The sequence below is a fragment of the Xyrauchen texanus genome, chromosome 26 (assembly GCF_025860055.1).
Source record: "Xyrauchen texanus isolate HMW12.3.18 chromosome 26, RBS_HiC_50CHRs, whole genome shotgun sequence".
NCBI lineage: Eukaryota > Metazoa > Chordata > Actinopteri > Cypriniformes > Catostomidae > Xyrauchen > Xyrauchen texanus.
In genome coordinates, this window is record NC_068301.1 from 11,865,104 (window position 1) to 11,890,225 (window position 25,122).

At 38.7% G+C, this 25,122-nt stretch overlaps 2 protein-coding genes across 6 annotated transcripts in view; both read left to right on the forward strand.

Moving 5' to 3' along the window:
- Window positions 1-5,473: 5,473 nt before the first annotated feature.
- On the forward strand, window positions 5,474-13,880 carry LOC127620113 (DNA-binding protein SATB1-like). Its single transcript, XM_052093216.1, has 11 exons — window positions 5,474-5,697; window positions 6,109-6,303; window positions 6,399-6,575; window positions 7,811-7,937; window positions 8,147-8,270; window positions 9,037-9,148; window positions 9,396-9,778; window positions 10,237-10,431; window positions 10,549-10,704; window positions 11,117-11,314; window positions 12,517-13,880. Exons 2-11 carry the CDS (start codon window positions 6,132-6,134, stop codon window positions 13,066-13,068), a joined length of 2,196 nt encoding a protein of 731 aa, XP_051949176.1. The 5' UTR covers window positions 5,474-5,697; window positions 6,109-6,131; the 3' UTR covers window positions 13,069-13,880.
- Window positions 13,881-15,355: 1,475 nt separating this feature from the next.
- Window positions 15,356-25,122, forward strand: part of LOC127620139 (TBC1 domain family member 5-like) — a 32,796-nt gene continuing 23,029 nt past the window's right edge. For 3 of the 5 annotated variants that reach the window (XM_052093245.1, XM_052093248.1, XM_052093249.1), the window contains exons 1-3: window positions 15,363-15,548; window positions 24,696-24,763; window positions 24,880-24,976. In XM_052093245.1, the coding sequence (XP_051949205.1) occupies window positions 24,883-24,976 (94 nt within the window). In that variant the 5' untranslated portion in view covers window positions 15,363-15,548; window positions 24,696-24,763; window positions 24,880-24,882. Of the gene's footprint in view, window positions 15,549-24,695; window positions 24,764-24,879; window positions 24,977-25,122 lie in introns of those variants that run through there. The other 2 variants (XM_052093246.1, XM_052093250.1) reach the window with 2 other exon arrangements.

Consider the following 25,122-nt stretch of genomic DNA (forward strand, 5'->3'; position numbering starts at 1 on the left):
TAAAATTCCGTAACTACGTACAAAGCTTTGAATGGTGAAGTTCCGCAGTACTTAAGTGACCTTCTACCATGCTATATTCCATCACGTTCATTACGATCACAAAATTCCTGTTAATAGTTCCTAGAATATCAAAATCCACAAAAGGATATAGATCCTTTTCATATTTGGCTCCTAAACTATGGAATAGTCTCCCTAACACTGTTCGAGATGCAGACACACTCCCTCAGTTTAAGTCTAGACTAAAGACGCATCTATTTAGCCAGGCATACACCTAATTTATCCTTCAACTCAAAATTATGCTGCTTTAGTTAGGTCTGCCGGAACCAGAAACCGCCCTGATCCAGCTCCATTCCTGCTTTATGTTGGACTCCACTGCTACGTGTCGCTGTGTGATGATGACTTATAGCAGTCGGTGCCAGCAAAACATCTCTTCAGTCTGTTACGATGGACTTCAGAGGATGAACTGATGCCAACTCCAACCATAAGACATGGGATACTTCATATGCCATTGCCTGAACCTTGAATTTAGGATGGGCCTCAACGAAATTACCCGCCAGGTTGAACTGCGATGCACCTCACTGATCTCTGCCTGCATCACCGAGGTCTAATGATGGACTACACTCTTGAAATGGAATACATAGACTATCAATTAATTGCCAACAAAACCCTTCATCAGCCAACTAACAAGGACAATTGTATCTATGTGAACTTCTGCAGTTAATCCAGGATGGACTTCAAAGACATTAGTCATTAATCTTACAGTTCGTACTTAGTTTAAAAATTTTAAACCATGACTTGCACTATACACAAGTAATATTGGCATTATATTCATTATGTTAGCCAGATTGGAACTGGCCCCCACAGTGAGTCTGGTTTCTCCCAAGGTTATTTTTCTCCTTATGGAGAAATCTTCATCTTATGGAGTTTTGTGTTCCTTGTCACAGTCGCCTTTGGCTTGCTCAGTGGGGTTATAAATACAATTATTATTTAATTACTTATTTTTAAACAAAATTCACAATCATATTTGATCAAACTATACAATGATGACTTTAAGACATTATAGATATTACAGTTTTATCATCTGTTAGTGCCTGATCTTCTGTAAAGCTGCTTTGAAACAATGTGTGTTGTGAAAGGCACTATACAAATAAAAATGACTTGACTTGACTACTGAGGAGAATCCAATGTGCCATATGGCTAACTGAGATTCCAGTCATAATTTCCCTTATACTGTATAAGATGTGCTGTAACTTAATTTAAATATTTAAACTAAAACAATGATACTTTAATAACAGATGAGTTTAGTTTACTTGTACTAGTTAATGTTACTTAAATGAGTTTAATTTAGCTTTAGTTCAGTGGTTTGATTATTTATTGAAAAAAACATACAGATACACACATATATATATATATATAGATGCTTTTCATTAAAGATTTATTTATTGATATAGCTGCAAGCAGCGATGATGTGCCCAAGCTGTCACAGATCGCTGAAAGTGCAAAGTGAGGAGGACCAAAATGCAAGAGTACAAGATCGGCTTTTATTGAAAGAAAAATAAACATAACACAAAACTGTCACAGTGGAGAGTACAGAAAACAAAACCAATATGATAACAAAACAAAACAAAACAAAACTGGAACCAGAAATAAAAACTCTCACAAAGGAGAAACAAAAAGAAATACAAAAACTACAGACAGATAATAAACACAATCGAAAAGACTAGACAGGAGATAAACATGATGTGACTGATATGACTAAACAGAGACAACGAACTGGCACAAGACAGAGCACACAGGGAGAATATATGGCAGAGAAATCAGGAGGGAAAATGATGAGAAAAGGTGTCACAGATGATCTGCTAACAAGGTAATGAATTAACCAGGACAATGGGGCTGAGATCACTGTGGCAGCCACAAAATAAAAGAAAGAGAGACATAAGGAGGGGCATGACGCAAAACTGAGAGACATGTCGCAATACGGAAACAAAACAAAGCCACAAGCTCTCACAGACACAAAATCACCAATGAAATGAGCGCATATTGCCAGAAACTACAAGGTAACATGCGCTCATGCCAAATGACAGAACGAGACAAGAAAATGCCATGCAATCTAGACAAAACCTGAGCGTGCATCGCGAAGCAACCGCTATGTGATGTGCGCAACAGGCGACAAATGAGACAAGAAACCAGTGCAAGAGTTCGGCCACAAATAAACCCGATATCTCAGACCAAAGTGACCGAAGCTCAGCACAGCGTAAAGACAGATCATGGCCCGGACGTGCAGCGCAATGCACAGCGTGCCCGAGGTCACGAGAGATAGACACAAACCATTGACACGAGTGCATGCCGCCAAAATGACAAAAAGAGCTTAGCCACAAAGACAATAAAAACATAACTAACTGAAGTGGCTGAACCCTGACATTACCCCCTCAAAAGGGATGCCACCTAGTGTCCCACCAGGGAGACATCACAAGACAAGACAAGACAAACATAACAGGTACAAACACAGAACAAAAAGAACCAAAGAAAGGGAGGGAAACCAGAGAAGATCCAGCAGGACAGTCAATGATGTTGCCAACCGGACAGCCCAGGGCCGAGCCAGCAGGACAGACCAGGGCAGAGCTGGCAGGACAGACCATGATGGAGCCGGCAGTACAGACCAAGGGAGGGAGTGCGGGGGAAACCAGGATGGAGGAATCAGACACAGAGCAGTGTCAGGTGGCCATGGTAGTAGCTCCGGGGATGGAGCAAGCTCAGGTGGCCATTGGGGTGACTCCAGGTGACTCCCAAAGCAGGGTCTAGTGGCCTGGGAGGAGCTTTCAACAGTGTTTCAGCAGGGCTGACTGGGCAGACACAATTGGCAGGGCAGGAGGGCAATAGCCGTTGGGGAGTGGTCAGGAACGGCCACAGGGAACAGGACAGGCTCTTCGACAGCCTCAGGGAACTGGACGCACTTGTTGACAGCCTCAGGGAACTGGTCGGACTCGTAGATGGCCACAGGTAACAGGACAGGCACCCTGACAGCCTCAGGGAACTGGAGGGATTGGGAAATGACCTCTGTGTCCGTGAGCGCTGGCAGTGACTGGGAAAAAGCCTTCGTGGCCGGGAACATTGACAGCAACTAGGGAACGGCCTCCATGGCCGTGAGCACTGGTAGCGACTGGGGAACAGGAGCCCTTATCCTCCTCCTTTTCCAGATGATCAGAAGCACTGCTGCAGGAATGGTGCCGCCTCCTGGTAGTCAGCTGTGGGCTCCTCCGCCTCCTGGTGGTCAGCAACGGGCTCCTCTGCCTCCTGGCAGTCAGCTGCGGGCTCCTTTACCTCCTGGCGGTCAGCAGCAGGCTCCTCTGCCTCCTGGCGGTCACCAGGGGGCTCCTCCACCTCCTGGTGGTCGGCAGTGGGAATGGACAGGGGGGGATGCAGTTGAAATGTTCTTCTTCCTCCTCCTCCTCCTCTGTTTATGGGTCAAAGGAGGACTGGGGACTGGGCTTGAGGAGGGTAGGACGATGGTATGATCTGTCTGGGAAGACCCTTCTGGGATGGGAGATCAGACACATCACAATGGAAAAGGTGATAAAAAAAAGTCCCTAAAGCCCAAGTGCCCCAGTTTCTCCATATCCCCCAGACTGAGAGGTTGATTGAGGCAGATGTTATATACCTCCTTTAGGTCTGACTCATCATAGTCCAGCTTGACCACTGCAATCAAAAATTAACAGGCAATGTCACTAGCATCAGTTCCCCTGATCGATCGAAAATACCACGTGGGGAGATGGAAAAAGGAAGATGCCCATCTTGTCTCTGCAGCATCCATTTACAGAGACAACGAACTGGCACAAGAGCAAACAGGGAGAATATATGGGAGAGAAATCAGGAGGGAAAACAAGGAGAACAGGTGTCGCAGATGTTCGTAACCAGGGCAACGGAGCTGAGATTACTGTGGCACCTGCAAAATAAAAGAAAGACAGAGACATAAGGCAGTGCATGACACAAGACAGAGAGATGCGTGGCAAAACAGAAACAAAACAAAGCCCCGCACTCTCACAGACACAAACACATGAATGACACTTCCTAATGGCTGACAACTCTGATGTGTGTATGTGAAATTTCACGAAATTTTAAGTATGCCAAGTGCCTCAAAAACATCCAAATATAGGAAGAAAAGAATAACAATTAATATGTTCCATGGCAACAGTATTTAAGATCAAATATTCCTTTACAATTTTACATCAGTAGTGTCTTGACATTATTCAAAATAATTTTTAAGCATTTCATGTAAACACAAGAGGGCTATTTCGAAGTCTGTAAAAAGTGCCATACTTCCTGCTGCCAGTTGGTGATGCTATAACCGTAACCCATAATAGCCATATCAATGTGATCAGCCCCCATGACCAAATATACAACTGAATTTTCATAAAAATCACACAAAGCACACAGAAGATATAAGGCACTTCCAGTTTCCCATTTTTCACCAAAAATGTATTGCTTCGCCATGGCGACACCATTCAAAATATCACAAATCTGTTTGCAATTTAGCATCTACAATGTCTTAGAAGATCCAAAATGACTGACTTCCTGTTGGGGAGAGCTAATGACTGTGAGTATGAAAGTTGTTCGGCTTGATAAGATCTATATATGTGCCAATTTTGGTGACTGTATGTGACAATGGAGGTTAGTGCTTGGGCCCTAACAATATTCAGAAGAACAATAGGGCCTCTGCACTTTCAATGCTTGAGCCCTAAAAATATTAATCATCCTTGAAAGAGAAATAGGGCCTCTGCACTTTCAGTACTTGGGACCTAAATATCAATCCTTAGAAGAACAATAGGGCCTCTGCACTTTCAGTACTTGGGACCTAAATATTAATCCTTAGAAGAACTATAGGGCCTCTGCACTTTCTTTGCATGGGACCTAAATAATAATCCTTAAAAGAACAATAGGGTCTTTGCAATTTTTATTACCAATCTGTCTGGGTCACTGGGACAAAAGGCTCAGATCAAGAAAATATTTCCTAAATGTCTTACAGTACTATTGCAATTTTCTATGTTGTGGTTATTGTAAGTAGTGACACACTGATGTAGACTAAAGCAGATCATGAGCAATATAGACTAATGCTGAGATATTTCGCAATGCTAAATTAGGCTCCTGAATCTTCGCTATACACTAAATTAGCCTATTTATTATATTATTTTAGGTAGCCATTATATTGAAACGCGACAAGAATGATAGCAGCCTAAATACTTAGGTTCATTTTATACAGATAAACATGCCACTGCCGCATATTAGAAGCAGTGCAATCACAGCTGCTCGACGCAAATTATGCCGTCTTTTGGAGGTACGGCTGTAATTATGTACATGGATCTGTAATAGCATAGTCATTAACTCTGACACTTCCGCTGGAAGCTGATTGGTTGGTTTTACGGTGATCTCATTTCTGGGGCTGCCCGGAGATTTAGTTACGCATTTCGGTTCGAGCGATATGTTATGAGAATGGTTTACTTCATCCTACTCCTATTTTATTGACTCTATTGTGAGATTTTTATGTTCGCTAAGAACAAAGAGATCGCATGAATCTTTAAAGAAGAGATCAAACACCCGCCGGACAGGAGAGAGTGTTTTTGTTTCGCCTGATTTGTGAGCGATCCTGGGACGAGCGCTCGCTCTGCTGGCATGTTCGGAGAACCGTCTGCAGGATAAAAGGTACCGCAGTCTGTAAAGTGATTTAGTTTAATAATATGATAGAGAAAGGAGAAAGACGAAATAATTTACATGGCAGCATAAATACGGAATAGGTTGTGCATATATGCATCACCTGTAGCTGTGCTTTACAATTACAAACTGATGTATATTTTAAAAAAGATATATACTTGGCTGCATATATAGAGCTGAGGCAGATAAGGCTGGAGAGCAGAACAATCGAAAATATTTGCAGCAGCGTCTGATTGTTGCTTAGCTGTTTGAGCTGCCTTTACATAACAACCTGTGTAGCAATTAAGCAGTAGTAAAAGCTTTTTTTCTGTGTTAATGCGCACAGGTTTTAAGTTACCCATTAGCCTTATAGCTTCTCTCTCTGATCTCCTCCTTATCTCTTGCGTTCCTCTTTTTCTGTAGCTTGTGATAACTGAACATAAAAAATGATGGACCATATGGCAACTACTAGTAACAGTCAAGGGCCAGTCCTCTGTGAACCGTCTTACTCTGCCTGTAAAATGGCCCGTATGGAGAATGCCAGAGATTTACCTGGACTTGGAGTCACACCTGTGACCTCTAAACCAACAACATTATCAAACACCGTTAGGAAGATAGGTATGTGTATATCTCCACACAGTTTACACACTCAAAAGTGTGGTGAACGTTAGTAGATGTTTGATAGGTTATATCATATCTCTGCACCCACATAGGCAGTCTGCTTCCTGTGTTCTGTATGGTGGAGCAGGGTGATAACTCACCCTCTGAGAGAAAGAGGTCAGAGCATGCAGAATTTGTGCTCTTGAGGAAAGACCTACTGTTTAGCCAGATCACTGAGGCTGCACTGCAAGAGCTGGGCTATACGCACACTGCCGCTGCACTGGCTACAGGTACACACATACAAACTGGAACACACAAACATAAATAATAAACACTCACTGAGAACTTTATAAGGAACTCTATAGACAGGATATAATGGGTAGGGCCTCGCTTTGCTCTCAAAACAGCCTCAATTCTTCGTAGCATGGATCTCACAAGATGTTGGAAGCATTCCTTTGAGATTCTAGTCCATGTTGCATCACACAATTTCTGCAAATTTGTCAACTTCACAATCATGCTCACAGCATCTCCTGTTTTACCTCATCCCAAAGGTGTTCTATTTGATTCAAATCTGGTGACTGGGAAGGCCACTGAAGAACAGGGAACTCTTTGTCATGTTCATGAAACCTGTTTGAGATGACTTTTGCTTTGTGACATGGTGCATTATCATGCTGGAAGTAGCCATTGGAAGATGGGTAAATTGTGGCCATGAAGGGATGCACATGGTCGGCAACAATACTCAAATAGGCTGTGGCATTCAAGCGATGATTGATTGGTGTTAATGGGCCCAAAGTGTGCCAAGAAAACATGCCCCACACTATTACACCACAGCCACTACTCCTGGACTGTTTTGGGTCCATGGATTCATGCTGTTGGCGCAAAATTCTGACCCTACCACCTGTGTGCCTCAGCAGAAATCGAGATTCATCAGACCAGGCTACGTTTTCCAGTCTTGAACTGTCATGTTTTGGTGAGATGTTCCCACTGCAGCCTCAGCTTTCTCTTCATGGCTGACAGAAGTGGAACCCGACATGGTCTTCTGCTGACGTAGCCCATCTGCCTCAAGGTTCGACTTGCTGTGCATTCTGAGATATTGTTCTGCTTACCACAATTGTACAGAGTGGTTATACGAATTACTGAAATACAAGAATGAAAGAGAACGCAACCTCAACAGTACCTACAGCACAAGCTCCAGCTCACCTCTGCCCATTCAGGTTCATTGACATTAAAAATTGATAGGTTCTTATGTGTAATATGAATCACATTTTCTAATGTGCAAAGATCACAAATTTTCCCCATTCTGATGGTTAGTATGAACATTAACTTAAGCTCCTGATCCATATCTGTATGATTTTATACATTGCACTGCTGCTACACAGTTGTCTGATTAGATAATCATATTAATAAGTAGATGTTCAGGTGTACCTAATAAAGTGCTCAGTGAGTGTATATTCAATTCAAGATGGATATATCAAGCCAAAAGTAAGTATGCATGCTCTCTTATATGTATATGTGTGTGTTTCAGGTCAAGTTCAGGTTGGTCATTGGAACCCTGTAGCCCTGTCCACTGTTACTGACACCTCGGATGCAACAGTAGGAGACATGCTTCAAGACCTTTATCATATCATCACATTAAGAATAAAGCTAAACAGGTACAACATGCATGCACACCTATTTTTCACAGCATCTGATTCATAAGTAAGGATGATCTATGATCGATAAATATATTTAATGATGACTACAGTATTAAATTATTGAAATTAAAGTTTTGAGCATACATTTTTCATAATATAGCTATTTGTGGAATAATAATTATTTGTGATTAACTCACTCGCTTTCTCTCTCTCTCCCTCTCTCTTAGTGTTTCTAAATTAGAGGACTTGCCAGCTGAGCAGTGGACTCATTCCACTGTGAGAAATGCCCTAAAGGAGCTGCTGAAAGAGATGAATCAGAGCTCACTGGCTAAAGAGTGTCCACTATCACAGGTACACACACTTTCACAAAATATGTACACACAGAAACTGTAAATTGGGAGTGCACAATTATGACAAAAATTATAATTGCTGATTGATGAGGAGCTTTGATAATGTAATTGCAATTATTCTTTTCAATTAATGTAATTTACATTTAAATATTTATTTTATGTGGGGCAGTTGCATTCTATATTCTTTATGTAGGCTATGCATCAAAACAACTTGATAACGGTGTCCCTGAATTGATTGAATAATTTGATTGCATGGAAAACATTTTTGTTCTCTTTTTTTGCGCAAAGGGAGTACACCTAAATGGAATGGAATAAAAAAAATTCACAATTATATAATTGCGACAGTTGTAAATGTAATCTTGATTATTTTTTAATTAATTGTGTAGCCCTACTGTAAATACACTTAATATTCACAACACAACACACCATCCATACAACATTTTACAAACTGCAAAACACTTTTTATCCAAAAGTTGTCATACAGTACATTACATGGTGCAACACTGGGTTATGTGCCTCATTAAAGGACACTATGGTTAGTTAGTCTCTCCATTGAAGAATACACCCAATCATTAAGATTTGAGAACTAGCTATTAAATCTATTTTGCTATTCTGAACACTTTTTGTTGTCTCCAATGCACACTTCAAGGCATAATTCAGTATGTTCACCTAATTACTACATTCCTATGACAATTAAGGCAAATGAGAGACAAACATTTGCATGCCTAAATTTATGAACTATTTTGATGTCTATTTTTTTTTTAAAGAGCATGATTTCATCAGTGGTAAATGGCACTTACTACGCCAGCATCTCTGCTGCAAGATGTCAGGAGTTTGGCCAGTGGTACAAACACCACAAGAGGGCCAAAGCTATGATGGGTGAGAAGCAATATACTGTATGACTTCAAAACTCATATCCATGCATACACATCTCTGTGCTTTGCTTTTTTTATTCACCTATTCTGCTTCATTCTTGTATTTGAATAAAAAGTAATAAGTTATCTTAAAAAAGGTTTAATTCAGCCTAGATGTATTAATATTCATAGGCTAGCTGTACAACTATAATATAAGCACCTATTTAGTTTTAATATGGATGCTGCTACTGAAGATTTTTACCTCCATGCAGGTGAGATGGACAGGCATTGCAACCAACCCTCATCCTCCAGCCAACCCACCATCTACCAGCAGCCAATAGAAGACAGGGTGGCGGAGCCACATGGTATTGTACAGATGCAAGCTGGAATGCCTGGTTTGGTGATGGCTCAGCTCCTGTCTCAGCAGCATGCCATGTCTCAACTTCTCACACACGCTCACACACACTCACACGGGGCTCATACCGTGCCTCTAAGGACTCCACCCAGCTGTAATGTGTCACCACCCACAGTAGCTCGAGGTTCCTCCCCTGTCTCTGATGTGTCACCTGAAATCTACCATTGGGTGCGCGAGGAGTTGAAAAGAGCAGGAATTTCCCAAGCAGTGTTTGCACGAGTAGCCATTAATAGAACTCAGGTAACATGGTAGAATCCTATGTAACGTAATTTCTCTCTGCTAAATTTATTAAAAATGTTTATCATATTATTAGACATACATCATTTTGAATCACTTGTGTTCCAAAACGCTGGCATCATGACTCATTATAGACTATACTGGAAGCATTGTGCCAATACTACAAAAAATAATGACTGTTAACCCATGGGAAGGTACTATAAAGTATACAAAAGAGTATACTGCAAAAAATACTGTATCATACAATGCAATGTGCTCGAATTGACCATCCATTTCCAGCATGATGTATGAACCATAAGCAATGTCATAGTAGTACACAGTATGTACTGCAGAGTTTACAGTACACAAGTATTCCATTCCGAGCATATTCATTGAGACATTACCTGTATTTGACTACCTGAATGTTGTGTATCAGTGTTTTATTGATAATATTTGTAATTTTGTTCATATGTGCGTGTTAGGGCCTGCTTTCTGAGATCTTACGTAAGGAAGAGGACCCACGGTGCGCATCTCAATCTCTTTTAGTGAACCTGAGGGCCATGCAGGCCTTCTTACAACTGCCACAGAGTCAGAGAGACTCGATCTATCTGGATGAAAGAGAACGCAACCTCAACAGTACCTACAGCACAAGCTCCAGCTCACCTCTGCCCATTCAGGTTCATTGACATTAAAAATGTATAGATTCTTATGTGTAATATGAATCACATTTTCTAATGTGCAAAAAAGCACTGTTTATTATCATAATGAAAAAATATATATATTTCTCTCCACAGGCAAAACTGTCACCTGTTGCCAAGGACATTGTATTGAAAGTGGAATCTGATGATTATGGCATAAACTCTGGCATTTATGATGAAATACAGCAGGAAATGAGACGGGCCAAAGTGTCACAGGCTTTGTTCGCGAAAGTTTCAGCAGCCAAAAGCCAGGTATACGTGCATGCAAACATACTGAAGGAATCGAATACGTCTTTAAAACTGGTGCACAATAGATAACAACAAATCTCTACAACATTTACACAGAAGTACTTTGATGGTACCATTGTACAGTGATGGTGTCAGATGGTAATGTCATGATACTTTAATATACCATAAAAATTCAAAGAATATCATGATAGATTTCCTAAAAAGCCTTTTATTATCATGGTACATGTCCAAAAAAAAACTGTGGTATTACCATGGTACCTGTTGGTAATTTTGGTAAAAATGTTCAAACATGGTACTTTTTTGTTTGGTTTTATTATTGGAAAAAATATGCATAAATATATAATGATTATAAAAATTACTCCCAGTTTTGAAAGTGGAGTAAATATGCATTTGATCATGTATGTGTGTGTGTTAGGGCTGGCTGTGTGAGCTGCTGCGCTGGAAGGAGGATCCATCTCCTCACAATCGTACCCTGTGGGAAAATCTGACTTTGATACGTCAGTTCCTAAATCTCAGCCAACCAGAGCGAGATGTTATTTATGACCAAGAGAGCAATACAGGACAGACACTATTTCAAGAAATACACACAAGACCACTGCCTGAACCACTGCAGGTGAGTGCTCACACACGCACATACAGTTTTCTACAGTGCTCATCAAAGTTAACAAATAACATAAATATTCCAGGATCAATACAAGTTAAGCTCAGTCGACAGAATTTGTGGCATAATGTTGATTACCACCAAAAATTATTTTGACTCATTTGTCCTTTTCTTTAAAAAAAGAAGCAAAAATAGAAGTTACAGAGAGGCACTTTTTCCAACAACAATTTTTGAAGGGTTTTAAGGCAGAAAAGTGAAGCTTATAATTACAGTAATTCTTCTGTCAAAACTCATGTATTAATTGAGCTGTAACTTTTTTTAATATTACAGTCATTTTAGGGTTTGTTGACATTACATCGTCATGGCAGCGAAGTTGTAAAATTGGCTATAACTTTACTCATATAAGGTTAGTAAGCAATTTAATAACACTAAAATCATGTTAAAAATAACAGTCACTTTCACACAAACAGCCTTTTCCAGAAAATTACCTACAATTTGCAGTTTCGAGGTCAAGTTTGAACATGACCTTTTGAAAGTACTGGTAAATTTTGCTCTGGCAATTTTCCTTAATGCAAAGTTGGGGCTATTGTTTATGTCTTGTGGCAATACTTTTGAAATATTTAATATTTTAATATTTATGGATTGGACCTCATTCACTAACATTGAAAATGCCTCACTGGAACCCAGATTTTTGCTTTTTTTAAAGAAAAAGAGGGACATTAATAATCAATATTATGCCAAAAATTCTGTTGATTGAGCTTAACTTGTATTGAACCTGGAATATTCCTTTAAACATTGAAAAAATGGTTAATATAGCTTAGTTATTTTCTTTTATGCTTATGTAAACCTATTAAAACCCTTCTTTATTAATAGTTCACCCTAAAATATATATTCTGTCATCATTTACTCACACTCATGTTGTTGCAAACCTGTATGACTTTCTTCTGTGGAACACAAAAGGCAGAAATTTAATGACTGACAGCCTCAGTCACCATTTACTTTCATTGCATCTTTTTTTCCATACAATGATAAATTAATTGTGACTAAGTTTGTCAAACCCGAACATTGTGCCTTTTTTGTTCCATGGGAAAAAGAAGTCATATGGGTTTGGAACAACATTAGGGTTTGTAAATGATTACAGAATTTTCATTTTTGGGTGAATTATCCCTTAAGTGTGTCATAGTTATTTGCCTAATTTGTTTATTTTTGTACAGATGATACCACAGCATCTGGGGCTTATAAAGCAACTACAGAAAAATCCACTATCGCACCATCAACCCTTCCCACAACCCCAAATAATCACTGGCAGAGACAGGACTCCGATAGGCCCAAGTCTGGGAGGCACGTTTTTACCACCAGAAGCCCATGCTATCCTGCAGAGTTTCATTCAGGAAGTGGGACTTCATCCAGACCAAGAGGCAATTCATACACTATCTGCTCAACTAGGTGTGGCGAAAGAGACTGTTCTCAGCTTTTTCCATGGTCACAACTGGCATAGTCAGGACGATAAGCACAAGAGAATGGACCAACGAGAAGGAGAAAGGGAAGATGATTCCATGGAGGAAGATGGAGAATACAGGGATACAAAGGAAAATGATAAGAGGACAGAGGAAAACAAGATAACTGGGAAGCAAGACATTGATGTGTTGGAGCAGAATGCATCTACACAAACTCGTTTTATCATTGCTATTAAACAGGAGGAGGCGCTCCCATGTAAGGAGGAGCATGATGATAGCTCCACCCACTGCCAGTTCATAAACTCCTAAAAATGCATACTAAATCCCATTTAGACAATTGGACAGCAGTGGATCCAATTTTAGCCTATTTATGTTTGTGCCTTGTGCACAAGGTGTTTTGTCTCGCTAAGACATCAGTCTTTGGATGGGCTTTGTGGAATATTGTAGATTTTACAGTCGAAATGCCACGGAAAACATAAATTAAACATGACTGTTCTTTATTTAAAATGCTCTATTTATTAGGGGGTGTAAAAAGGAATCAACCTGACAATAAAAATTCAATGCATCGATAAAAGTATTGAACAATGAATTATAATTACTCTAATAATACCCAATGTATTATGCATTAATTTCTTACCCGAAGTACAATTCTTGACTTATTTTTGGTTGTAAAAATTGACCAATTACAGATCCACTTTCTGTGTAGACACGTTTGATTGTCCCATTTGTGTCTTCAGCATGTTTTTGAAAATAATATGATAAAAAGCAGTAAAATAATTGGATCGCACCGAACCAATCAGAAGTCAAGATGCAATATGGTCAGAGCAAATACATTTACACCCCTAAATGTATATAATTTGCTATTTCAGAGTATTATTTAATGTTTGTCTCTCATTTTCTGTTAAAATCCTTAGTCTTACAATATGCAGGGAATGATGTTCAGTGTTAACAGTGGCATTTTCAGCCAAGCAGTATTGTCTTTTACAAAAGAAGTTGCCAGAGACCCTGGGACGTATTATCTCTGTTTAGAAACGAGCAGCACGTAACTACATTATTGTGTATTAGATAAAACACAATAGGAACAGCACTTTCTAGTTCTTTCCTTCTCTTTACATGTTCTTCGGATGGTACACTACTGAATTTTAAATAAAGCTGTACTTTTTGTTATTGTTCATTATATTTTGAGCCATTTTACTCAAGAACCAGACAAAACTCAAATTATATAAAGGTTTTATATCTCTGTTGGTCCTTAAAATGGAAGTGAAGGGTGACCAGAACTTAGAAGGTTTAAAAAAGACATCAAGTCAGCAAAAAAGTAATCCGGTTGAGTCCAGTGGTTACATCAATATCTTCTGAAGCAATATGATAGGCGTGGGTGAGAAACAGGTCAATATTTAAGTCCCTTTATACTGTAAATCTACACTTTCACATTCAGCCACCTACTGAAGGTGGAAATATATAGTAAAAAAGGACTTAAATACTGACCTCTTTCTCACCTGCACTTACCATATTGCCTCTGAAGACAGATTTAACCACTGTAGTCTTATGGATTACTTTTATGCTGACTTTATGTACTTTTTAGACCTTCTGAGTTCTGGTCACCATTCACTTGCGCTGTGAGGACCAACAGAGCTGAGATAGTCTTCTAAAAATATTTCTTTCTTCTTCAGAACACAAACAAAGTAGTCAAACACATCTGGGATGCCATGAGGGTGAGTAAATGATGAGATAATTTACATTTTGGGGTGAACTATCCCTTTAACTGTGTTGGCATTCTTGAGAACAAAACAATACATTTTATGCTAATAACTATTTGACATTTCCATGTGCATGCAAACAGGTCTTACATTTCAAATTGAGCTAAAGAAATGCACTCACCAGGTGATGTCCTTTCATTAAGAGATTTTCTTTAGATGTTGAATTGTGGCCCTGAAAAGAAGAATGGGTGCCTTTAAAAATTAAGGCTCATGCCTGTGCATACATGAATACCATATAACCCAACGTCTTCTCATTTTTCAAGAGACTCATAACAATGTTTTTGAAATTGTTATGAGAAATGTTAACTGTGGATCAACAGTCATTTCTCTGGTTATCATAAAGGGAACACCAACAAAAATAACTGTTTTTGCCATGTTTTTTTCTTAACTTACTTTGGCAAGACCATGTTTTTTAAACAAGTGCCGTTCTTTGAATGACCTTGAATCACTATTACTATGTTTTTTGGATATTGAGCCATAGTAATAGTACTGTATTATTTGAAGTACCATGGCGTATCATGTAATTACATAGACAAGTATATCAATATGGTAATTATTCACTATTAAATAAGGCCATTACTGTATGTACCGCCTCAGCAATTTTTTGTGAGGGGAAAACTAAATATTATCCGTAAAAGTGTGGGTTTGTCGTTGATTTTTACCTCTCCATAATCTACCTCACCACTACACTTTTATTAGAAGAATTATTTATAACTTTCAACATAACGATAAAATATCGTCCACATCAGCTGCAACTGTCCCGCGCCTGTAATTTCTGAATGCCCGCGTTGGCTTCCCTCCCGGCGTCACGTGCGTGATCAGCTGTTCTGCGGTACATCCGCCTGACTCGCGCGAGTGTTTTTATATGCAGACAGCAAGGGATAGAATGAGTAGACCCGCGTGAAGCTTTGCAGGTAAAATGTGCGCCGAATTCTCTACACTGTAAATAAACTACTGTTTACAACTACCGGCGTGCTCTTCAAATCTGAAAACAGCTCGGATTCATATTGGAAGTTTGGAGCTGCCAGCCCCGTAAGGCCTTTACTCTCAAGATCTCCATCAATGTCTTATAATTTTGTTAAATGTAGTGTATTTTCCTCATGTTAAACCCATTCACTAAGCGCTGTGGACATATATACACAGTGATTATAATAAGCACTTGAAGTTGGTGTTGAAATTTGGCTTGTAGACATTTCGTTAAAGATTAGGGTCCTTTTGATTCGGCAATAGATGGCTGTCTACATATATGAGTTCAATGTCACCATTCATATGGAATGACGTTGGGGAAGATGCTGTGTTGCATTTAGTGACTGATGATGTGGATGAAGAAAGCTTGTGCCCTTCCCATTTCTCTCTACTTAAAATTTTTATTAGGGATGAAATGGAAATTATGGCTGGTAATTAGTTTATGCTATGGTCGATAAGTAAACCGTTGATGATGGCCAAGATTATAAATATGTTTTGTCTGTTGTTTTAAAACATAATATATATCTATAATTCTAAAAAATTTTTTACATGCAATTATAAAATAAATTAGGCATTAAAGCATAATGTATACTGGAAAAGATAGAGAACTGATAAGAACACAAAGATTGGACAATACTGAAATGTCATGCATCCCTAGTTCTCATTATGTAACTTTCACATTTGAAATAAAGGTGTTTTGGTTCCTCTTAGTGGTTCTGTATCCTGTAATGTTTTTGGTGAGATTTTGTCACACTTTTGAAGCAGGAAAGCATGATCGTCATAATGGACGCAGAGTTTAAACAACAGAAAAACTTGCGTTGCCATCACAAGACCAGCTTCCAGCACACATTCACACACACACACTTGTCTCCAATATATACTAACTAGTGGTCGACCAGTATATCAGCCAGGACAATAAATTGGCCGATATACTGTATTCTTGAATTTTCCTGTTTGAACGAATAGTTTCTCAAGCCACGAAGGAGCAGAGAATCGCATACTTGCACGTGAAGGAGCCGTCTGAGACATGTAAATGATCTCTTACAGATTTTGTTGTGACATGCTGTTGCACTATTATTGTGGTCATCATGTGACCACAATAATAGTGCAACACGGTCTCATTAAAATGGTCCCGCATGTCAGAGACAAACAATGATAAGCTTGTGATGTTAAGAGTTAAAGATGTTAAGCTCAATCAACAGCATTTGTGGCATAATATTGATTACCACAAAATTTTATTTGGACTTGTCCCTCTTTTTTATATTTTTGAAAAGAGCAGAAATCTGGGTTCCAGTGAGGCACTTACAGTGGAAGTGAATGGGGCCAATCCATCGTTAAAATACTCACTGTTTCAAAAGTGTAGCCACAAGACAAACAATATGCATGATAATATGATTTAAGTGAAAAGTTATTGCCAATTTTACAGCTTTGTTGCCATGACGTTGTGATGTCACCAATTCCTGAAACAACTGTAAAATTATGAGATAAACAACTTTACAGCTCAAATAATGACAGAAAAATTAATGTCTTTTTTTAGCACTTTTAAGTGCTTTTATAAAATTATAAGCTTCACATTTCTGTGTTTAAACCTTTCAAATATTTGCCTCATTCACTTCCATTGTAAGTGCCTCACTGTAACCTCGATTTATACTGTAACCACATTATTTTTGTGGTAATCAATTTTATGCCATAAATGCTTTCGATTAAGCTTAACCTGTATTGAACCTGGAATATTCTAGTAGTGCACCGATCAGGAAATTTGTGCAGTTATGTTTATGCCCCACACAGTAAAACTTTTGCAACTACTTGTACCTGTAGCAAAAATCACTTTTGCACTTGAAAGCAAGACCAGTGTTCTGCGGGGGATTGGTCAATGAAGTAGTACAAATCTGCTGAAAAGGCAAGTGAAATTATTCCTTATTAACACAATCCACATCAGTGGCATTCATTGGCTAGGCATCGACCAATAAAACAATTTAATTGACCCCTCCTCCGCAGAACACTGGTCTTGCTCTTTCACTTCAGGATTTTCTGAGTGCACAAGTGAGTTTTGCTACAGGTTTCAAAAGTAGTTGCAAAAGTCAAGGTGTGAAGATTTGAAGTTGCACTGCCAGATTTGAGAGGTTGTAAGTGCTGATTTGTGGTTGTGCTGCGAAAATGAATTAATCAGGGGTGTAAAAAGTACTCAGAAATAATGCATAAGTGAAAGTATGGATACTGAGTAAATATTTTCAATGAAATTTTCAATGAAATCAAGAGAGGAGATTGTGTGAGAGAGGATGTTGTTAAAAAATGTATTGGTTTGTTAAGTTGCATTTGTACTCTCTCAGATGACTGTTACATTTATTCCCCAGTAGCATTTGCAACGTGGTAAAAGAATCGTTACAATACATTTTTGAAAAATAATTTGTATGTGGCCTGTTGTACATAACAGACATTTCTGGTGTAATGAATACTAGAAGCTAGAACAACAATGACTTTTCCATAAACACTTACGTTTCACCCTGTTCTTCACACAATGCTATCTTATGACATCTAAACACCTTTACTATTGTGCATGACTCATTTTAACAATGGCATTATATAATCAACAATCATGTTCGAGTGTGATCAAATTGCACGTTACCTCAACTGATAGACCGTTACACTTGTGAGGTAAAGGACCGGGGTACGAATCCAGAAGAGCATGCAAGTCGACACGTGAGCCCAATGGGTCATAGAAGCACCACAAAATGACATTTTTCTGACTGGTTAGGTTTAGAATTAAGGTTTAGGGTAGGGTGGCCGGTTTTGTTGATTTAAAATCAAATAGACATTAACCTTTAAAACCTCATCTGTTGCGGGCGATTTCACTCACTTTTAACACCACACAGTGGACATTTCACTTTGGAACTGCCCTGAGACGTGTAATGAACCTTATAATTTTATTTTGCAAAAACGTTGCCCATTAGTCACGCATGGGAGGGGGCACTCACAAATTTACGATGTCAGAGCACCCAGCCCATTGAGACATAGAGAGGGGTTACATTTGTTTTTTAAATAAGCTTTGAAGAAAGTTAATAATGCTGTTGGTTTTGTGAATTTTTTTCGCTACCAAACCTTGCAGTAGAGCTGATGGACAAATCAAATAAAATGTAAAATTAATATTTGTTCAGATTGCATTATTTTTATTTCCATTATTATTATCATCATTATCATTGCTGGTTTTATTGTGGTTTAATATACACATATTTATTGTACAAGTTCTCAAAAACAAATATGCAAGCTCTTGAGTTTTGCTACTGATTTACCTTCATACAGTGCAGCCAGTCAGATACTGTAATGACTCTGGGCAATGAAAATGGGCAACTTTATACTCATACACTTTTAATTCTTATATATTTGTAAAAACAAACCTGCATATTCATTTGAATAACAGCATGTTTTAAAGTTTAAATTCGTGAATACTTTAATATAATTAGAGTATTTAAGTATAATTTAAGCGAATACCAATAAGTCTTCTATCATATACCATATGCAAATATTTTCTTTAAACCGATTTAATATACAAACCTGTGCAAATCTAGCTTTTGTGTTGTGCTCATATATACTTTATTCCTCTTAAGCACATTTTAATAAAGCCTGGATCAAAATTTTGCCCCTTTGACTCACGAATGTTGCGTGACGGCCTGTCCGTGACACTTCAAGCAATCCGGCCCAAGTAAACTGGAAGTGGTCAGTAGATTGCTGTTTGCTGGATATGCACGAGAGTGATAGAGCAACTTCAAAGTAAAAGATTGAGTACATGTATAATGCTAAATAAAACTTTTTTTTTTTGACAATTTATGTATGTCATTTACAATATATTAAAATGTGTGACAAATTGACATTATTTAGGCCTATCGGCCACACTGTTCTTTGGATACTGTCCATTTAAAAATGCCTTATTTCTATTTAGAGAAAGCTTGCTAGATTAATCTCAACTTGTGAAACACTGAATAGTAACTTTTTAAAGCTCTGTAATAATAGAAAACACTTCTAGCAACTGGAAGAACTCTGCTATACTGATGTTTTTGGCAAATTGTTTTAAAATTGAAATGATAGTGAAAACTTGTTTGGCCAAAAGAATGGGTTTGTGTTTGTGGTTGTCTTTGTATGCAGTCGCATGTATATGACAGAACTACTTGAGGTACAATGATTTTGGGATGTGTGCACACAACCGCACATGCTATTGTTCAATTAGTACTCCTGTAATATTGTGACTAAGCACTACAGTTTACTGCACTAATTTACACTGTTTTCATAATGCTAGATTTTTGAGTTCACATAGTAGCTTTTAGAATTCCAGGGTGTCATTCCAGGGTGCAGGAGCTCTGGTCTCTAATTTGCTAATGAAGTGAAGGTATGTGAGTTGTTTAACAGGTTTAAGCCTGGCCTGCTTCTGTAACATTCTTCATAGGGTTTTTTCCTTCTCTGTGCTGCACCCACACATTTAATTGTAACAGCTTTCCTGAGCTAGATTCTATCTGATTAAACTTTTGCAAATTTTAATTGTCTGAAATAGCTTCCTATTTTATTTATTTTTTTAAATGGCTTTTTCACCTTTTCGCAGTTGTGAGATTATTTCGGAAAGGCATGTTTGTTTCGTTTCCTCATTCTGGCTTTGCACAGGGTTCTGTTTCAGAATATTCTATGCTGTAGTTTTTCAGTTCCATATATCATGTCAAATACACATGCACTCTGTTTGAATTAATAACATTGTTAGTAGTGTTGCTTATGTTACATTTTCAACACTATTGTATTGAAAGGAGAAAAGGGATATTGACTCATTAAGCACATTATTAGGAACATCTGTACTTATTCATGCGATTATCTAATCGGCCAACCGTGTGGCTGCAGTGCATAAAATCATTCAGATACGGGCCAGTAGCTTCATTTAATGTTCACATCAACCACCAGAATGAGGAATAAATGTGACATGATTGTTGGTGCCAGATGGGCTGGTTTGTGTATTTCTGTAACTCTCCTGGGATTTTCACACTCCACAATCTCAAGAGTTTACTTAGAATGGTGCCAAAAACAAAAAAAACATCCAGTGAGCAGCAGTTCTGTGGACGGAAGCACCTTGTTGATGAGAAGGGTCAACAGAGAATGGCCAGGCTGGTCCGAGCTGACAAAGGCTACGGTAACTCAGATAAGCACTCTGTACAATTGTAGTAAGCAGAATAGCATCTCAGAATGCACAGCACGTCGAACCTTGAGGTGGATGAGCTACAACAGCAGATTATCACGTCTGGCACTTTATTATGACCATAGTGTTCCTAATGAAGTGCTCAGTGAGTGTCGACTATGTTAATGTGTTTTTATACTGTGAACTAATTTTTGGTGACCCATGGTACCATGTAATACAACTACTATTCAATTTGTAAACAAAAATGAGCACTATAAACATTTTGGATAACTCACCTTAAACCAGGCCTTGACCTTAACTAGGCCAGTTAGTCACACACTCCTGTTGGAACCAGAGATTAATTTTTGACCTATGAACACAAATCACTTATGTATATCTACTAGAGTTTAGTGAGTTTTTTTCTTTAACCCAAGAGGGTTGTACATTAACAGATAATCCTAACAAATGGCATGAAGCTCAACTCTACTCCCTTTACTTTTCTGAGCTTGCATTTCCACTGCAATTTAATACTGCATCAACGTGGGTGGGATTATAGGATGATCGTCATAGTTCCGCCGCCTCTACTGCCGTGACATCATCTTAAACACGACAAAAACTGACTAAAACAATAACACAACCGCTAACTGTTAGCTGTTAGCTACTAGCTCATTGTACTGCATAAAGCAGTTGTTGCATTTTTACACAACTGTAACAGTTAAATTGGCCTGGTTGTTTTAGAAGCAAGCTTCCAGTTGCTGGTCAACTAAATAAAAGTGAAGCTTTCAAGCAGAGTATAGAGTTAACATAAAACGTACCATCCTCTATCGTGGCTGTGTCCAGGACTCTCTCCCTCCCATTGCTCGCCGGTTTAGATAGCGTCCATTTGGTCAAACCACTTCCACTTTTCCTTAATGGTTCTGTAGGCACTTTTAAGTTTTAACACTGTTGGTAGGTCCGGTGGTAGCCATGTGCAGCCAACAGCTGAGACACTTCCTGAGAGCATTTATCGTTTCACTCATCACTACCAAGTGGACAGTCTGCGCCTTGTTTATTGACCACGGCGTGGTTTTGTGCATTTATTTTTTCACAATTCGAATGTCACATGAATAAATGATACTGTTATCGCTGTTGTTAAATTTAAAACTAGCGGTGTTGATGTCGCGTGTCGGAAATCAAGTGACGCCGGTAGTGACGATTCTCCCTGACCAATCAGTGATCTGCAGGATTTTGACGTCACATTTAGTATCGGCTCGGCTCACTTGGATCCTCGACCGAGGTGGCACTAAAAAAAAGTACATTAACCTGGTACTATCCACAGTGGGGAAAACCCCAAAAAAGCTTGCAGAGTTGAGTCGAGTTGTACTGTGCAGTGGAAAAGCCCCATTAGAGAACAGTAAGGCAGCACATTAACCTGATATCGGGGTAACAACAGAATATAAACTGATGAACTATGTATGATGTATTGGACGAGCCTCTTTGATGTAATGTTAATTCTGGCTAATTAAGACTTTTCTCATTGATTATGCATGCCTAAGTGTGTCTGTTTGTATACATAATCACAGGAAAGTTGGTCCTGTATCTGAATCGGAGTAATTCCTCCTACCGCCACTATTATTAGATACGGTTGATAATATTTCATGCATGCTCTCACTGTGTGTGTGTGTGTGTGTGTGTGTGTGTGTGTGTGTGTGTGTGTGTGTGTGTGTGTGTGTGTACATATGAGAGAGAGAGAGTGGGATAATCAAATATGCAAGGATTCAGTGCTGCTTTTAGAATGAAGCTGTGAAAGTAGATGCTATATTATTGATTCTAGATTCTATGTTATTGAAACAGGCTGATCTTTTAGCAAAGGTTTCATGATACTCCATCCAAATAGTTCAGGTGCCTAATGATACTACATACCCCAACATTTTAACCACATTAGTCCATAATGTCCCCAATATTATCTAGCTAGTTAAAGAAAGCTATTTCTATTTAGATTTGCATAATCTTATTGTTTGTGAAGATATTTAGGTTGAATTCTTTTGTGTGAATTGTACCAAGTAGGTTAAGTTTATTATTAGTGTTTTATTTAGCTCATTTTCATTATTATTCATGTATGGGGCTTGACTATGTCTCTGAGGCATTATGTAAATTTCCATCACTGTACCTTACTGCAAAGGATCCTGGGAATCCGCATTATACCAAAGCTAATGCACAAATCTAATTTGTGCTGGGAAATGTTCTTTGAGGATTCAATTAGATTAAAAAAGAGGTAACAGCTAGCAATAATACAGACTTAACAGTTTAAAATTACTATTGTTTATTTAAAGAATTTTGAAGGTTATTGACATTGTGCCACCACACCTCCACAAGGGCATTTTTCAGGCATGATTTGGTCACAACAAGATCACCAATAAACCACTATCATTTATAATGTATGAGCTGCATGGGCTGTGTTGGTGTGCTTAGATATTAGATCAGTGTTTATTATTTTATCTGCATAATTAATAAAGGACATTGGCTTGAAGTTCTTTGTGCTGACAACAAAAATGCAACCGTATTAAAAAAAGAACAAAATTGGTTTAGGTTTAAAATAGAAAACAACAGAAAGAAATAGACAGGTACGTTTTTCCACTTCACAGTGTGAAGTGAGACTTGCTTTGTTGGAGTTATTTTGGGTATAGAAAAGTCTGGGAATTGCATCCAAACAGTGCTTGGCACTTTTGTTGTTTGTTTAGTGGAGAGGAACAATCATCTAACATTTCAAATTGATCAAATGAGAGACCTTTATTAACCTCTTTTTTTTTTTATTTGAGTTACATGTTTCAAACATTCGCTGCAAATGATTAGGCATGTGTGTGCGCACCACTGTTAGCATGACAGGTGTAGTACGGTCCCAAATGAAACACTTAAGTTTTTCACTACACAGAAGAACTCACTGTTTTTTGTTTTCAGCTGATGGAAGTGTTGTTTCTAAAGAAACGGGGACCAGAGCCCACGGTTGTGTTCTTTCCAGCCACCAAGAGAGGCCGGATCATCCTGCCGAGTCCCCGCATTGCTTCAGTCGCCTTTCAAGACAGTTTACTGGATTGACAAAATTTTGTTTATGTTGCCAATGTTGTTGGCTTCATGTCAAATGTGTGTCACTAACCAATAAAAGATGCATGCCCCAGTGCAATTGCTCGAGGCACAAACATATTCATAATAAGGAGCACTTTTCAAATTCCTGCCTATATGCAAAACTCACAACACGGCAGCTCCCCGAGGGAGCGCGGCACTGATTTCATTCCCGGGCATGAATCTCGACTCGATCTCTATGCTGGCGCACCTGACAGAAGAATGCATTCATTCAATTCACCAGTGTTTGAGCACATTCAAGCTGGGAAAAACTTTTCTGTTTAAGCTTTTTCAATGGTCTCTTGGTCTTGGCTTCCGCAACACTGATCTCTCCGCTGGGACTATTGCTTATGAGACCACATCAGCACTGGCTCAGATCAGATCGTATTGTGGTATAATGCCGCTGTCTAGTTGACCATTTGGAAAATGCCATTGTTATATCAGACGGCACTTGGTCAAGTATCCAGACGTAAAGTGGTCACAATGGATGCTTCAAACTCGGTCTGGGTTTGGCATTCACAACCTGAATTGTAGAAACTTCACGTCTGACCCCTAAACGGTGTTAGAAGTACTCAGAGGGGCTCTCACAACCAGTGCTCACCACCATTTTACAGGCCAGAGCCCTTTCAACAAGACGTTTACACACCTTGAAATGGCGAGTGACATTTTGTCATTACATTAGGTGACCTAATATTGACCATAAGAATGCCAGTCTATTGCATACTGTGGCAACTCAAAAACAAAGACAATGTTATGCTTCATTTAACTAACTAAATAGCTTTTAACTGTGTTTTGATATAATCGTTTCAATGAACCTTGTTGGGACACAATGTAAAACTTAAACATGGTTCTCCTGAAGCAAAACAAAAAGTCTCTTTGACACAGGAATTATAGCATGCCACTGTGAACTAACTATGTTAGTGTGGGCTTTGTATGTTTATTCATTTGTTGCTGTTTGTTGTCAGATTAATGGTTAGTGGACTGTGGTCTCCGCTGTGATCTGATCTATGAGGAGAACTAGGCGACTCTAACAGTGAGTATCCACAATTTACTTCAATATATAATAAAATCATTCTCCCTTCACTCTTTCAGTTACAGGGATAGAGTTCCTGTCTTGAGTCTTCAGTGCTTTTCTCTCTGGTTTCACAGGACATGCAGCACCCAAATTTCGAAACGCAACACCCGCTGCAACAGGACGAGCAGGAGACTGGTTATGACCCTCTACAGAACTGCAACAAAAACAGAGGTAGTAAGGACAATACATTTTACATTTAAAGTTTCACAGCTTTATCACTATGTAAACCAGGTTAAAGGGATAGTTCATCCAAAAATTAAAATTCTCTAATCATTTATACCATCCCAGGTGTGTATGACGTTCTTCTGCTTAACCCA